Source organism: Nerophis lumbriciformis, linkage group LG21, assembly GCF_033978685.3.
Source record: "Nerophis lumbriciformis linkage group LG21, RoL_Nlum_v2.1, whole genome shotgun sequence".
Lineage (NCBI taxonomy): Eukaryota > Metazoa > Chordata > Actinopteri > Syngnathiformes > Syngnathidae > Nerophis > Nerophis lumbriciformis.
In genome coordinates, this window is record NC_084568.2 from 4157501 (window position 1) to 4175000 (window position 17500).

The following is a 17500-nucleotide window of genomic DNA, read 5'->3' on the forward strand; positions in this document are numbered from 1 at the left end:
TTTCTTTGTAGCATATTCAATTGAATTTGGGTTGAAAATGATTTGTAAATCATTGTATTCCGTTTATATTTACATCTAACACAATTTCCCAAATCATATGGAAACGGGGTTTGTATATATGTACATATGTGTGTATATACATGTGTATACATGTATATATCTATATATATATATATGTATATATGTGTATGTATTATGTACTGTAGGTATGTATATCTGTGTATATATAGTATATGTATATATGTACGTATATATATATACTGTAGGCATGTATATCTGTGTATATATATATATATATATATATATATATATATATATATATATATATAGAGAGAGAGAGAGAGAGAGAGAGAGAGAGAGATATACATACATATATATATATATATGTATATATATAGAGTGTATATATATATATATATATATATATATATATATATATATGTGTGTGTGTGTGTATATGTATGTATGTATGTATGTATATATATTATATATATATATATATATATATATATATATATATATAGATGTATATATGTTTGTGTGTATATGTATATATATATATGTGTGTATATATATATATATATATATATATATATATATATATATATATATATATGTATATATATTTGTGTGTATATGTATATATATATATATATGTGTGTGTATATATATATATATATATATATATATATATATATATATATATACATACACAGTATGTATATAAATTACTAGAATATAGGGGTGTACCGTTATTGTAGATACCGTGGTATTTCAATTTCAAAATCCTCACAATAATACTGTGACGCGTGACGGTATCAAACAAAAACTTGGTGTGTAGTTGGTTTTTTTTGGCCGGGTCTGAAAATAAACTAGACTACAGTACTTTATTGATATATATTATTTACAGGCTTTCGAGGGCCAAATAAAATCAAGTGGCGGGCCACTTGAGTTTGACACCAGTGGTTTAATGGACACAATGAAACATTTAAAGTCTTGTTTTTCCACTCTCCTGCTACTTTGATGTTGTTGGACTTTTAACAGTGTCAACACAAGCATTGATCCAAGCGACTGGTGAAAGTCCGCGTGCATCCAACACTGATGTGATGGATGAAGACTTTCCTGCACATAGAGAAATGTTTTATATCCAGCAAAAGGTTTTTAAAGACTGGACCTGATTTATGTCCCATTCTCCTCTCTGCACACAGCAACATGTCAACTGAGAAGGGATGGCTTTTCAAATATGATATGATTTATATATGGTTTTAGGATTGATGAGAGTTCTGTCACTACATTATTCATTTCTGTTCTGTGACAATAAAGGTTATTTATCTTTGCCCAAAAAGAATGTCTAATAAAGTTAAAGGGATGTTAAATGAGGATTGATACATTTCATGTGTTTACTACTATTATTTTTCTCTATTAAATGTGTTTGCTCTTGATATTTAGACTGTATTTACAGTATATTATTCACACGTGAATAATGCTGTATAATAGACTGTATTTATATTATTCACACATGAATAATGCTGTACAATAGACTGTATTTATATTATTCACATGTGAATAATGCTGTATAATAGACTGTATTTATGTTATTCACATGTGAATAATGCTGTATAATAGACTGTATTTATATTATTCACATGTGAATAATGCTGTATAATAGACTGTATTTATATTATTCACATGTGAATAATGCTGTATAATAGACTGTATTTATATTATTCATAGGTGAATAATGCTGTATAATATACTGTATTTATATTATTCACTCGTGAATAATGCTGTATAATAGACTGTATTTATATTATTCACATGTGAATAATGCTGTATAATAGACTGTATTTATATTATTCACATGTGAATAATGCTGTACAATAGATTGTATTTATGTTATTCACATGTGAATAATGTTGTATAATAGACTGTATTTATATTATTCATATGTGAATAATGCTGTATAATAGACTGTATTTATATTATTCATATGTGAATAATGCTGTATAATATACTGTATTTATATTATTCACACGTGAATAATGCTGTATAATACTGTATTTATATTATTCACATGTGAATAATGCTGTATAATAGACTGTATTTATATTATTCACATGTGATTAATGCTGTATAATAGACTGTATTTATATTATTCACATGTGAATAATGCTGTATAATAGACTGTATTTATATTATTCACATGTGAATAATGCTGTATAATAGACTGTATTTATGTTATTCACATGTAAATAATGTTGTATAATAGACTGTATTTATATTATTCACATGTGAATAATGCTGTATAATAGACTGCATTTATGTTATTCACATGTAAATAATGTTGCATAATAGACTGTATTTATATTATTCACATGTGAATAATGCTGTATAATAGACTGTATTTATATTATTCACACATGAATAATGCTGTACAATAGACTGTATTTATATTATTCACATGTGAATAATGCTGTACAATAGACTGTATTTATATTATTCACATGTGAATAATGCTGTATAATAGACTGTATTTCTATTATTCACATGTGAATAATGCTGTATAATAGACTGCATTTATATTATTCACCCATGAATAATGCTGTATAATAGACTGTATTTATATTATTCACATGTGAATAATGCTGTATAAAAGACTTTATTTATATTATTCACATGTGAATAATGCTGTATAAAAGACTGTATTTATGTTATTCACATGTGAATAATGTTGTATAATAGACTGTATTTATATTATTCACATGTGAATAATGCTGTATAATAGACTGTATTTATATTATTCACATGTGAATAATGCTGTATAATACTGTATTTATATTATTCATATGTGAATAATGCTGTATAATAGACTGTATTTATATTATTCATATGTGAATAATGCTGTATAATATACTGTATTTATATTATTCACACGTGAATAATGCTGTATAATAGACTGTATTTATATTATTCACATGTGAATAATGCTGTATAATAGACTGTATTTATATTATTCACATGTGAATAATGCTGTATAATAGACTGTATTTATATTATTCACATGTGAATAATGCTGTATAATAGACTGTATTTATATTATTCACATGTGAATAATGCTGTATAATAGACTGTATTTATGTTATTCACATGTAAATAATGTTGTATAATAGACTGTATTTATATTATTCACATGTGAATAATGCTGTATAATAGACTGCATTTATGTTATTCACATGTAAATAATGTTGCATAATAGACTGTATTTATATTATTCACATGTGAATAATGCTGTATAATAGACTGTATTTATATTATTCACATGTGAATAATGTTGTATAATAGACTGTATTTATATTATTCACATGTGAATAATGCTGTTTAATATACTGTATTTATATTATTCACATGTGAATAATGCTGTATAATACTGTATTTATATTATTCACATGTGAAAAATGCTGTATAATAGACTGTATTTATATTATTCACATGTGAATAATGCTGTATAATAGACTGTATTTATATTGTTCACATGTGAATAATGCTGTATAATAGACTGTATTTATACTATTCCCATGTGAATAATGCTGTATAATAGACTGTATTTATGTTATTCACATGTGAATAATGCTGTATAATAGACTGTATTTATACTATTCACATGTGAATAATGCTGTATAATAGACTTTATTTATATTATTCACATGTGAATAATGCTGTATAAAAGACTGTATTTATGTTATTCACATGTGAATAATGTTGTATAATAGACTGTATTTATATTATTCACATGTGAATAATGCTGTATAATAGACTGTATTTATATTATTCACATGTGAATAATGCTGTATAATAGACTGTATTTATATTATTCACATGTGAATAATGTTGTATAATAGACTGTATTTATATTATTCACATGTGAATAATGCTGTTTAATATACTGTATTTATATTATTCACATGTGAATAATGCTGTATAATACTGTATTTATATTATTCACATGTGAAAAATGCTGTATAATAGACTGTATTTATATTATTCACATGTGAATAATGCTGTATAATAGACTGTATTTATATTGTTCACATGTGAATAATGCTGTATAATAGACTGTATTTATACTATTCCCATGTGAATAATGCTGTATAATAGACTGTATTTATGTTATTCACATGTGAATAATGCTGTATAATAGACTGTATTTATACTATTCACATGTAAAAAAATACCTAAGTGTTTATTGTGAGTGAACTGTGGTGCTGAATTTCCCCCAGGGATCAATAAAGTACTTTCTATTCTGTTCTATATTTATGGCTTTCATGAACAAATAAGGATTTACGTTTTGTAAAAAAATGTTTTTTTGTACGATTCAGTACTTTTGGAAGAGTTGATGAATTATTGTTATGAATGATAAGGCAATCAGTAAAGAACATTTGGTGAGCCCATATTCAAAAGTGTTTATAAAGTCATGTGTTTATGTTTATGAGGTCCTGTGATTTCTCCCAAAACTTAAACAGGCCAGCTTTAGTGCCAAGGAGAAGCCAAAGCTTGAAAAGTCTCTTCTGTGGTTAGTCTCCTGTTGTTGACTTGTTCTTCTTGGTAAAACACATGAGCAAAAAAGTGGCTAATACTATATTAAATGTATTGAATATCACATAGTCAAATATGACATTAATAACAGAGTAAAGCCCAAAGAAAAATGACCTGAGAGAAGACAGCCGATCCTCCTTTTGGCCATCAGACGTTTCCTCACCGCATTTTCAAACAAGGTTCTGATGTTTTCCTTGACACTTTCTTCATCCAGACCTACAGTGAAATGACCATTGTAACATGAATTGCACAAAGGCACTAGGGCAGCAGTGGAGACGTGATCGTACTTGTTGGCAGACGACCCACAGCGTCACAGAGAACATGGTAAGGCTCTTTGGTGCACTCGTGAAATGCTTTCATCTGAAGAGACTCCACTTTGCCGCTGGCCTTCAAGTCAAACTCCTCCACGTGTCCCGGCAGGAAAGGAATGATCTTAGCAGCAGGAGTCATGTCTGCCAGACCTGACAACAAGAAACAACAACATCATTATCATCATCATCAACATCAACATCATCAACATAATAAAAATCATTAACATCAACATCATAATCAACAGCAGCATCATCAACAACAATCCTCAACGATATTAACATCAGTGAAAAAAAACCAACAACATCAACAACAAAAACCTTAACAACATAATCAACATCAACAAAAAACAACATCAACAACATCAACATTATTCAAACACGTCAACATCTTCGTCAAGAATCCTCATCAATATCAACAAAGATACTAACAACATAATCAACATCAACATTAACAAAAAACAACATCCACATTATTCAAACACGTCAACATCATCATCAACATCAACTAGAATCCTCATCAATATCAACAACAATACTAACAACATAATCAACATTAACAACAGCAACAACATTAACAAAAAACAACATCAACATGATTCAAACACATCAACATCATCATCAACATCAACAAGAATCCTCATCAATATCAACAAAAATACTAAAAACATAACATTAACAAAAAACAACATCAGCATTATTCAAACACGTCAACATCATCATCAACATCAACTAGAATCCTCATCAATATCAACAAAAATACTAACAACATAATCGACATTAACAACATAATCAACATTAACAAAAAACAACATCAACATAATTCAAACACGTCAACATCATCATCAACAAGAATCCTCATCAATATCAAGAAAAATACTAACAACATAATCAACATTAACACATCAACAGTGACAACATTAACAAAAAACAACATCAACATGATTCAAACACGTCAACATCATCATCAAAAAGAATCCTCATCAATATCAACAAAAATACTAACATAATCAACATTAACAAAAAACAACATCAACAACATCAACATTATTCAAACACGTCACCATCATCATCAACATCAACACGAATCCTCATCAATATCAACAAAAATACTAACAACATAATCAACATTAACAACAGCAAAAACATTAACAAAAAACAACATCAACAACATCAACATGATTCAAACACGTCAGCATCATCATCAACATCAACAAGAATCCTCATCAATATCAACAAAAATACTAACACAATCAACATTACCAAAAAACAACATCAACAACAACATCAACATTATTCAAACATGTCAACATCATCATCATCAACATCAACACGAATCCTCATCAATATCAACAAAAATACTAACAACATAATCAACATTAACAACAGCAAAAACATTAACAAAAAACAACATCAACATGATTCAAACACGTCAGCATCATCATCAACATCAACAAGAATCCTCATCAATATCAACAAAAATACTAACAACATAATTAATGTTAACAAAAAACAACATCAACAACATCAACATGATTCAAATACGTCAACATCATCATCAACATCAACAAGAATCCTCATCAATATCAACAAAAATACTAACACAATCAACATTACCAAAAAACAACATCAACATTATTCAAACACGTCAAAATCATCATCAACATCAACACGAATCCTCTTCAATATCAACAAAAATACTAACAACATAATCAAAATTAACAACAGCAACAACATTAACAAAAAACAACATCAACAACACCAACATGATTCAAACACGTCAACATCATCATCAACAAGAATCCTCATCAATATCAACAAAAATACTAACATAATTAATATTAACAAAAAACAACATCAACAACAACATCAACATGATTCAAATACCGTACGTCAACATCATCATCAACATCAACAAGAATCCTCATCAAAATCAACAACAATACTAACAACATAATCAACATTAACAACAGCAACAACATTAACAAAAAACAACATCAACATGATTCAAACACGTCAACATCATCATCAACAAGAATCCTCATCAATATCAACAAAAATACTAAAAACATAATCAAAATTAACAACAGCAACAACATTAACAAAAAACAACATCAACATTATTCAAACACGTCAACATAATCATCAACATCAACTAGAATCCTCATCAATATCAACAAAAATACTAACAACATAATCAACATTAACAACAGCAACAACATTAACAAAAAACAACATCAACATGATTCAAACACGTCATCATCAACATCAACATCAACTAGAATCCTCATCAATATCAACAAAAATACTAACAACATAATCAACATTAACAACAGCAACAACATTAACAAAAAACAACATCAACATGATTCAAACATCAACATCATCATCAAAAAGAATCCTCATCAATATCAACAAAAATACTAACAACATAATCAACATTAACAAAAAACAACATCAACATTATTCAAACACGTCAACATCATCATCAACATCAACTAGAATCCTCATCAATATCAACAAAAATACTAACAACATAATAAACATTAACAAAAAACAACATCAACATTATTCAAACACGTCAACATCATCATCATCAACATCAACTAGAATCCTCATCAATATCAACAAAAATACTAACAAAATAATCAACATTAACAACAGCAACAACATTAACAAAAAACAACATCAACAACACCAACATGATTCAAACACGTCAACATCATCATCAACATCAACACGAATCCTCATCAATATCAACAAAAATACTAACAACATAATCAACATTAACAACAGCAAAAACATTAACAAAAAACAACAACATGATTCAAACACGTCAACATCATCATCAACATCAACAAGAATCTCATCAATATCAACAAAAATACTAACAACATAATTAATATTCAATCAATCAATCAATGTTTATTTATATAGCCCTAAATCACAAGTGTCTTAACAAAAAACAACATCAACATTATTCAAACACGTCAACATCATCGTCAAAATCAACACAAATCCTCATCAATATCAACAAAAATACCAACAACATAATCAACATTAACAACAGCAACAATATTAACAAAAAACAACAACAACAACAACATGATTCAAACACGTCAACATCATCATCAATATCAACAAGAATCCTTATCAATATCGACTAAAATACTAACAACATAATCAACATGAACAAAAAACAACATCAACATGATTCAAACACGTCAACATCATCATCATCAACAAGAATCCTCATCAATATCAACAAAAATGCTAACATAATCAACATTAAAAACAGCAACAACATTAACAAACAACAACATCAACAACAACGTCAACATTATTCAAACACGTCAACATCATCATCAACTAGAATCCTCATCAATATCAACAACAATACTAACATAATCAACATTAACAAAAAACAACATCAACAACAACGTCAACATTATTCAAACACGTCAACATCATCATCAACATCAACTAGAATCCTCATCAATATCAACAAAAATACAAACCCCGTTTCCATATGAGTTGGGAAATTGTGTTAGATGTAAATATAAACGGAATACAATGATTTGCAAATCATTTTCAACCCATATTCAGTTGAATATGCTACAAAGACAACATATTTGATGTTCAAACTAATAAACATTTTTTTTTTTGCAAATAATCATTAACTTTAGAATTTGATGCCAGCAAAACGTGACAAAGAAGTTGGGAAAGGTGGCAATAAATACTGATAAAGTTGAGGAATGCTCATCAAACACTTATTTGGAACATCCCACAGGTGTGCAGGCTAATTGGGAACAGGTGGGTGCCATGATTGGGTATAAAAACAGCTTCCCAAAAAATGCTCAGTCTTTCACAAGAAAGGATGGGGCGAGGTACACCCCTTTGTCCACAACTGCGTGAGCAAATAGTCAAACAGTTTAAGAACAACGTTTCTTTGCAAGGAATTTAGGGATTTCAACATCTACGGTCCGTAATATCATCAAAAGGTTCAGAGAATCTGGAGAAATCACTCCACGTAAGCGGCATGGCCGGAAACCAACATTGAATGATCGTGACCTTCGATCCCTCAGACGGCACTGTATCAAAAACCGACATCAATCTCTAAAGGATATCACCACATGGGCTCAGGAACACTTCAGAAAACCACTGTCACTAAATACAGTTCTGTAAGTGCAAGTTAAAGCTCTACTATGCAAAGCGAAAGCCATTTATCAACAACACCCAGAAACGCCGCCGGCTTCTCTGGGCCCGAGATCATCTAAGATGGACTCATGCAAAGTGGAAAAGTGTTCTGTGGTCTGACGAGTCCACATTTCAAATTGTTTTTGGAAATATTTGACATTGTGTCATCCGGACTAAAGGGGAAGCGAACCATCCAGACTGTTATCGACGCAAAGTTGAAAAGCCAGCATGTGTGATGGTATGGGGGTGCATTAGTGCCCAAGGCATGGGTAACTTACCATTAATGCTGAACGGTACATACAGGGCTTGGAACAACATATGCTGCCATCTAAGCGCCGTCTTTTTCATGGACGCCCCTGCTTATTTCAGCAAGACAATGCCAAGCCACATTCAGCACGTGTTACAACAGCGTAGCTTCGTAAAAAAAGAGTGCGGGTACTTTCCTGACCCGGCTGCAGTCCAGACCTGTCTCCCATCGAAAATGTGTGGCGCATTATGAAGCGTAAAATACGACAGCGGAGACCCCGGACTGTTGAACGACTGAAGCTCCACATAAAACTAGAATGGGAAAGAATTCCACTTTCAAAGTTTCAGCAATTAGTTTCCTCAGTTCCCAATCATTTATTGAGTATTGTTAAAAGAAAAGGTGATGTAACACAGTGGTGAACATGCTCTTTCCCAACTACTTTGGCACGTGTTGCAGCCATGAAATTCTAAGTTAATTATTATTTGCAAAAAAAAAAAAAAAAAATCCAATATCTTGTCTTTGTAGTGCATTCAATTGAATATGGGTTGAAAATGATTTGCAAATCATTGTATTCCGTTTATATTTACATCTAACACAATTTCCCAACTCATATGGAAACGGGGTTTGTACTAACATAATCAACATTGACAAAAAACAACATCAACATGATTTAAACACGTCAACATCATCAACATCAACACGAATCCTCATCAATATCAACAAAAATACTAACAACATAATCAACATTAACAACATCAACAGCAACAACATTAACAAAAAACAACATCAACACGATTCAAACACGTCAACATCATCATCAAGAATCAAGAATCCTCATCAATATCAACAAAAATACTAACATAATCAACATTACCAAAAAACAACATCAACAACAACATCAACATGATTCAAACACGTCAACATCATCATCAACACGAATCCTCATCAATATCAACAAAAATACTAACAACATAATCAACATTAATAACAGCAACAACATTAACAAACAACAACATCAACGTCAACATTATTCAAACACGTCAACATCATCATCAACATCAACAAGAATCCTCATCAATATCAACAAAAATACTAACAACATAATCAACATTAATAACAGCAACAACATTAACAAACAACAACATCAACGTCAACATTATTCAAACACGTCAACATCATCATCAACATCAACAAGAATCCTCATCAATATCAACAAAAATACTAACAACATAATCAACATTAATAACAGCAACAACATTAACAAACAACAACATCAACGTCAACATTATTCAAACACATCAACATCATCATCAACATCAACAAGAATCCTCATCAATATCAACAAAATACTAACAACATAATCAACATTAACAACATCAACAGCAACAACATTAACAAAAAACAACATCAACACGATTCAAACACGTCAACATCATCATCAAAAATCAAGAATCCTCATCAATATCAACAACAATACTAACATAATCAACATTACCAAAAAACAACATCAACATGATTCAAACACGTCAACATCATCATCAACACGAATCCTCATCAATATCAACAACAATACTAACAACATAATCAACATTAATAACAGCAACAACATTAACAAACAACAACATCAACGTCAACATTATTCAAACATGTCAACATCATCATCAACATCAACACGAATCCTCATCAATATCAACAAAAATACTAACATAATCAACATTACCAAAAAACAACATCAACATGATTCAAACACGTCAACATCATCATCAACAAGAATCCTCATCAATATCAACAACAATACTAACAACATAATCAACATTAATAACAGCAACAACATTAACAAACAACAACATCAACGTCAACATGATTCAAACACGTCATCATCATCAACACGAATCCTCATCAATATCAACAAAAATACTAACAACATAATCAACATTAATAACAGCAACAACATTAACAAACAACAACATCAACGTCAACATTATTCAAACACATCAACATCATCATCAACATCAACAAGAATCCTCATCAATATCAACAAAATACTAACAACATAATCAACATTAACAACATCAACAGCAACAACATTAACAAAAAACAACATCAACACGATTCAAACACGTCAACATCATCATCAAAAATCAAGAATCCTCATCAATATCAACAAAAATACTAACATAATCAACATTACCAAAAAACAACATCAACAACAACATCAACATGATTCAAACACGTCAACATCAACATCAACAAGAATCCTCATCAATATCAACAAAAATACTAACAACATAATCAACATTAATAACAGCAACAACATTAACAAACAACAACATCGTCAACATTATTCAAACACGTCAACATCATCATCAACATGAATCCTCAACAATATCAACAAAAATACTAACAACATAATCAACATTAATAACAGCAACAACATTAACAAACAACAACATCAACGTCAACATTATTCAAACACGTCAACATCATCATCAACATCAACAAGAATCCTCATCAATATCAACAAAAATACTAACATAATCAACATTACCAAAAAACAACATCAACAACATCAACATGATTCAAACACGTCAACATCATCATCAACACGAATCCTCATCAATATCAACAAAAATACTAACAACATAATCAACATTAATAACAGCAACAACATTAACAAACAACAACATCAACGTCAACATTATTCAAACACGTCAACATCATCATCAACATCAACAAGAATCCTCATCAATATCAACAAAAAATACTAACAACATAATCAACATTAACAACAGCAACAACATTAACAAACAACAACATCAACGTCAACATTATTCAAACACGTCAACATCATCATCAACATCAACAATAATCCTCATCAATATCAACAAAAATACTAACAACATAATCAACATTAACAACATCAACAGCAACAACATTAACAAAAAACAACATCAACACGATTCAAACACGTCAACATCATCATCAAGAATCAAGAATCCTCATCAATATCAACAAAAATACTAACATAATCAACATTACCAAAAAACAACATCAACAACAACATCAACATGATTCAAACACGTCAACATCATCATCAACACGAATCCTCATCAATATCAACAAAAATACTAACAACATAATCAACATTAATAACAGCAACAACATTAACAAACAACAACATCAACGTCAACATTATTCAAACACGTCAACATCATCAACATCAACAAGAATCCTCATCAATATCAACAAAAATACTAACAACATAATCAACATTAACAACAGCAACAACATTAACAAAAGACAACATCAACATGATTCAAACACATCAACATCATCATCAACATCAACAAGAATCCTCATCAATATCAACAAAAATACTAACAACATAATCAACATTAATAACAGCAACAACATTAACAAACAACAACATCAACGTCAACATTATTCAAACACGTCAACATCATCATCAACATCAACAAGAATCCTCATCAATATCAACAAAAAATACTAACAACATAATCAACATTAACAACAGCAACAACATTAACAAACAACAACATCAACGTCAACATTATTCAAACACGTCAACATCATCATCAACATCAACAATAATCCTCATCAATATCAACAAAAATACTAACAACATAATCAACATTAACAACATCAACAGCAACAACATTAACAAAAAACAACATCAACACGATTCAAACACGTCAACATCATCATCAAGAATCAAGAATCCTCATCAATATCAACAAAAATACTAACATAATCAACATTACCAAAAAACAACATCAACAACAACATCAACATGATTCAAACACGTCAACATCATCATCAACACGAATCCTCATCAATATCAACAAAAATACTAACAACATAATCAACATTAATAACAGCAACAACATTAACAAACAACAACATCAACGTCAACATTATTCAAACACGTCAACATCATCAACATCAACAAGAATCCTCATCAATATCAACAAAAATACTAACAACATAATCAACATTAACAACAGCAACAACATTAACAAAAGACAACATCAACATGATTCAAACACATCAACATCATCATCAACATCAACAAGAATCCTCATCAATATCAACAAAAATACTAACAACATAATCAACATTAATAACAGCAACAACATTAACAAACAACAACATCAACGTCAACATTATTCAAACACGTCAACATCATCAACATCAACAAGAATCCTCATCAATATCAACAAAAATACTAACAACATAATCAACATTAACAACAGCAACAACATTAACAAAAGACAACATCAACATGATTCAAACACATCAACATCATCATCAACATCAACAAGAATCCTCATCAATATCAACAAAAATACTAACAACATAATCAACATTAATAACAGCAACAACATTAACAAACAACAACATCAACGTCAACATTATTCAAACACGTCAACATCATCATCAACATCAACAAGAATCCTCATCAATATCAACAAAAAATACTAACAACATAATCAACATTAACAACAGCAACAACATTAACAAACAACAACATCAACGTCAACATTATTCAAACACGTCAACATCATCATCAACATCAACAATAATCCTCATCAATATCAACAAAAATACTAACAACATAATCAACATTAACAACATCAACAGCAACAACATTAACAAAAAACAACATCAACACGATTCAAACACGTCAACATCATCATCAAGAATCAAGAATCCTCATCAATATCAACAAAAATACTAACATAATCAACATTACCAAAAAACAACATCAACAACAACATCAACATGATTCAAACACGTCAACATCATCATCAACACGAATCCTCATCAATATCAACAAAAATACTAACAACATAATCAACATTAATAACAGCAACAACATTAACAAACAACAACATCAACGTCAACATTATTCAAACACGTCAACATCATCAACATCAACAAGAATCCTCATCAATATCAACAAAAATACTAACAACATAATCAACATTAACAACAGCAACAACATTAACAAAAGACAACATCAACATGATTCAAACACATCAACATCATCATCAACATCAACAAGAATCCTCATCAATATCAACAAAAATACTAACAACATAATCAACATTAATAACAGCAACAACATTAACAAACAACAACATCAACGTCAACATTATTCAAACACGTCAACATCATCATCAACATCAACAAGAATCCTCATCAATATCAACAAAAAATACTAACAACATAATCAACATTAACAACAGCAACAACATTAACAAACAACAACATCAACGTCAACATTATTCAAACACGTCAACATCATCATCAACATCAACAATAATCCTCATCAATATCAACAAAAATACTAACAACATAATCAACATTAACAACATCAACAGCAACAACATTAACAAAAAACAACATCAACACGATTCAAACACGTCAACATCATCATCAAGAATCAAGAATCCTCATCAATATCAACAAAAATACTAACATAATCAACATTACCAAAAAACAACATCAACAACAACATCAACATGATTCAAACACGTCAACATCATCATCAACACGAATCCTCATCAATATCAACAAAAATACTAACAACATAATCAACATTAATAACAGCAACAACATTAACAAACAACAACATCAACGTCAACATTATTCAAACACGTCAACATCATCAACATCAACAAGAATCCTCATCAATATCAACAAAAATACTAACAACATAATCAACATTAACAACAGCAACAACATTAACAAAAGACAACATCAACATGATTCAAACACATCAACATCATCATCAACATCAACAAGAATCCTCATCAATATCAACAAAAATACTAACAACATAATCAACATTAATAACAGCAACAACATTAACAAACAACAACATCAACGTCAACATTATTCAAACACGTCAACATCATCAACATCAACAAGAATCCTCATCAATATCAACAAAAATACTAACAACATAATCAACATTAACAACAGCAACAACATTAACAAAAGACAACATCAACATGATTCAAACACATCAACATCATCATCAACATCAACAAGAATCCTCATCAATATCAACAAAAATACTAACAACATAATCAACATTAATAACAGCAACAACATTAACAAACAACAACATCAACGTCAACATTATTCAAACACGTCAACATCATCATCAACATCGACAAGAATCCTCATCAATATCAACAAAAATACTAACAACATAATCAACATTAACAACAGCAACAACATTAACAAAAGACAACATCAACATGATTCAAACACATCAACATCATCATCAACATCAACAAGAATCCTCATCAATATCAACAAAAATACTAACAACATAATCAACATGAACAACAACATTAACAAAAGACAACATCAACATGCCACAATTAGGCCTGGTGTCTTCAACTTGTGGCCCACAGTGTCAAAATATGACATGTTGTCATACTATTTGATAAGAACTGTAATTATTACATAAAAACATCAAGTATATGTTCTGTTAAAGCGAACATAAGCTGGCCAGTTGTTATATTTGTTCAAGTGTTTGGTCACCTTTAGCTTCGGAGCTGACGGCCAGCAGTCCATGGTGGGTGAGCATTCGGAAGAGGGGCCGCACTCCGTAGGTGTCTCTGCCCAGGAACACCTTCCTGTTGGCCGTGTCCAGGAGCACGAAGGCAAAGGTTCCGTCCAACAGAGTCGCCGCCTTCTCCATGCCGAAGCGATCGTAAAGATGAAGCAGGATCTCTCCGTCTATTTCAGTCTGGCACTCAAAGTCAAAATGTTTGCTCAGCTTGAAGGAGGACACAAAAAGTAGAGGAAAAATATGAAATACTACATGTGGAATACACGTACTACTTCATTGTGTGTAGTAATGGAAGTACACTTTTAACTTGTGTGTGAAATCATGCAAATGTCCAATAATCAATTATTTGACCATTTTATTTCTGATCAAGCTCACAGTCCAATGGAATATAATCGAATAAAGTCCAAAAATGTTATATATATATATATATATATATATGTATATATACATATAGTCGAGGTTTCTGTGGTTTATCTGTTATAAAGTGCTCAATACCGGGGTAGAGCGAAATATACGTTAGGTCAGGAAAAAACACGGAGGTCTATTTCATCCCCGCAAGCCTGTTTCGCAGGTTTCCCTGAAAAACAGGGAAACCTGCGAAACAGGCTTGTATTAACATATACAAATACATATACACCACAACGGCTGCGATGGCGGATGAAGGCTGCAGCAGGAAAGGGTCCCCAGTCGTCTTGGACTCCATGCCACTGGACCCTGACCCAATTCTGTCTAGGATCGTGTGGTGACTGACTGTGCACCAGTCTCCCCACGTTAAACTAAGTCACGCACAGGCATACTCCATAAAGGGATACACCCCATACCAGGAGGATCGTCATACTCGTTCGAGTGACCGCCGATGATGACATATACACACACGCGTATATATATATATATATATATATATATATATATATATATATATATATATATATATATATATATATATATATATATATATATATATATTAACTACATTTCTATTCTTTCCAGTATTTTATTGGAAAAAAACAGCATACTGGCACCATACTTATTTTGATTATTGTTTCTCAGCTGTTTGTACATGTTATAGTTTTTAAAAAAAGTTTAAAAACATTAAAAAAAAAAAATTGCCTCTGCGCATAGCATAGATCCAACGAATCGATGACTGAATTAATCGCCAACTAATTTTATAATCGATTTTAATCTATTTAATTGATTAGTTGTTGCAGCCCTAATATATATACACACACACACACACGTTTGTGTGTATTTATATATATATATATATATATATATATATACACACACACACACACACACACACACACACACACACACACACACACAGGTAAAAGCCAGTAAATTAGAATATTTTGAAAAACTTGATTTATTTCAGAAATTGCATTCAAAAGGTGTAACTTGTACATTATATTTATTCATTGCACACAGACTGATGCATTCAAATGTTTATTTCATTTAATTTTGATGATTTGAAAATCCAAAATTCCGTGTGTCACAAAATTAGAATATTACTTAAGGCTAATACAAAAAAGGGATTTTTAGAAA

At 30.4% G+C, this 17500-nt stretch overlaps 1 protein-coding gene across 2 annotated transcripts in view; it reads right to left on the minus strand.

The window, feature by feature from the left end:
- Positions 1–17500, minus strand: part of asns (asparagine synthetase) — a 44560-nt gene that overhangs the window by 16772 nt on the left and 10288 nt on the right. For both annotated transcript variants that reach the window (XM_061983233.1, XM_061983234.1), the window contains exons 3-5: positions 15925–16162; positions 4881–5054; positions 4708–4809 (exon numbers count right to left, since the gene is read on the minus strand). In XM_061983233.1, coding sequence (XP_061839217.1) covers positions 4708–4809; positions 4881–5054; positions 15925–16162 — 514 coding nt within the window. The remainder of the gene's footprint in view (positions 1–4707; positions 4810–4880; positions 5055–15924; positions 16163–17500) is intronic.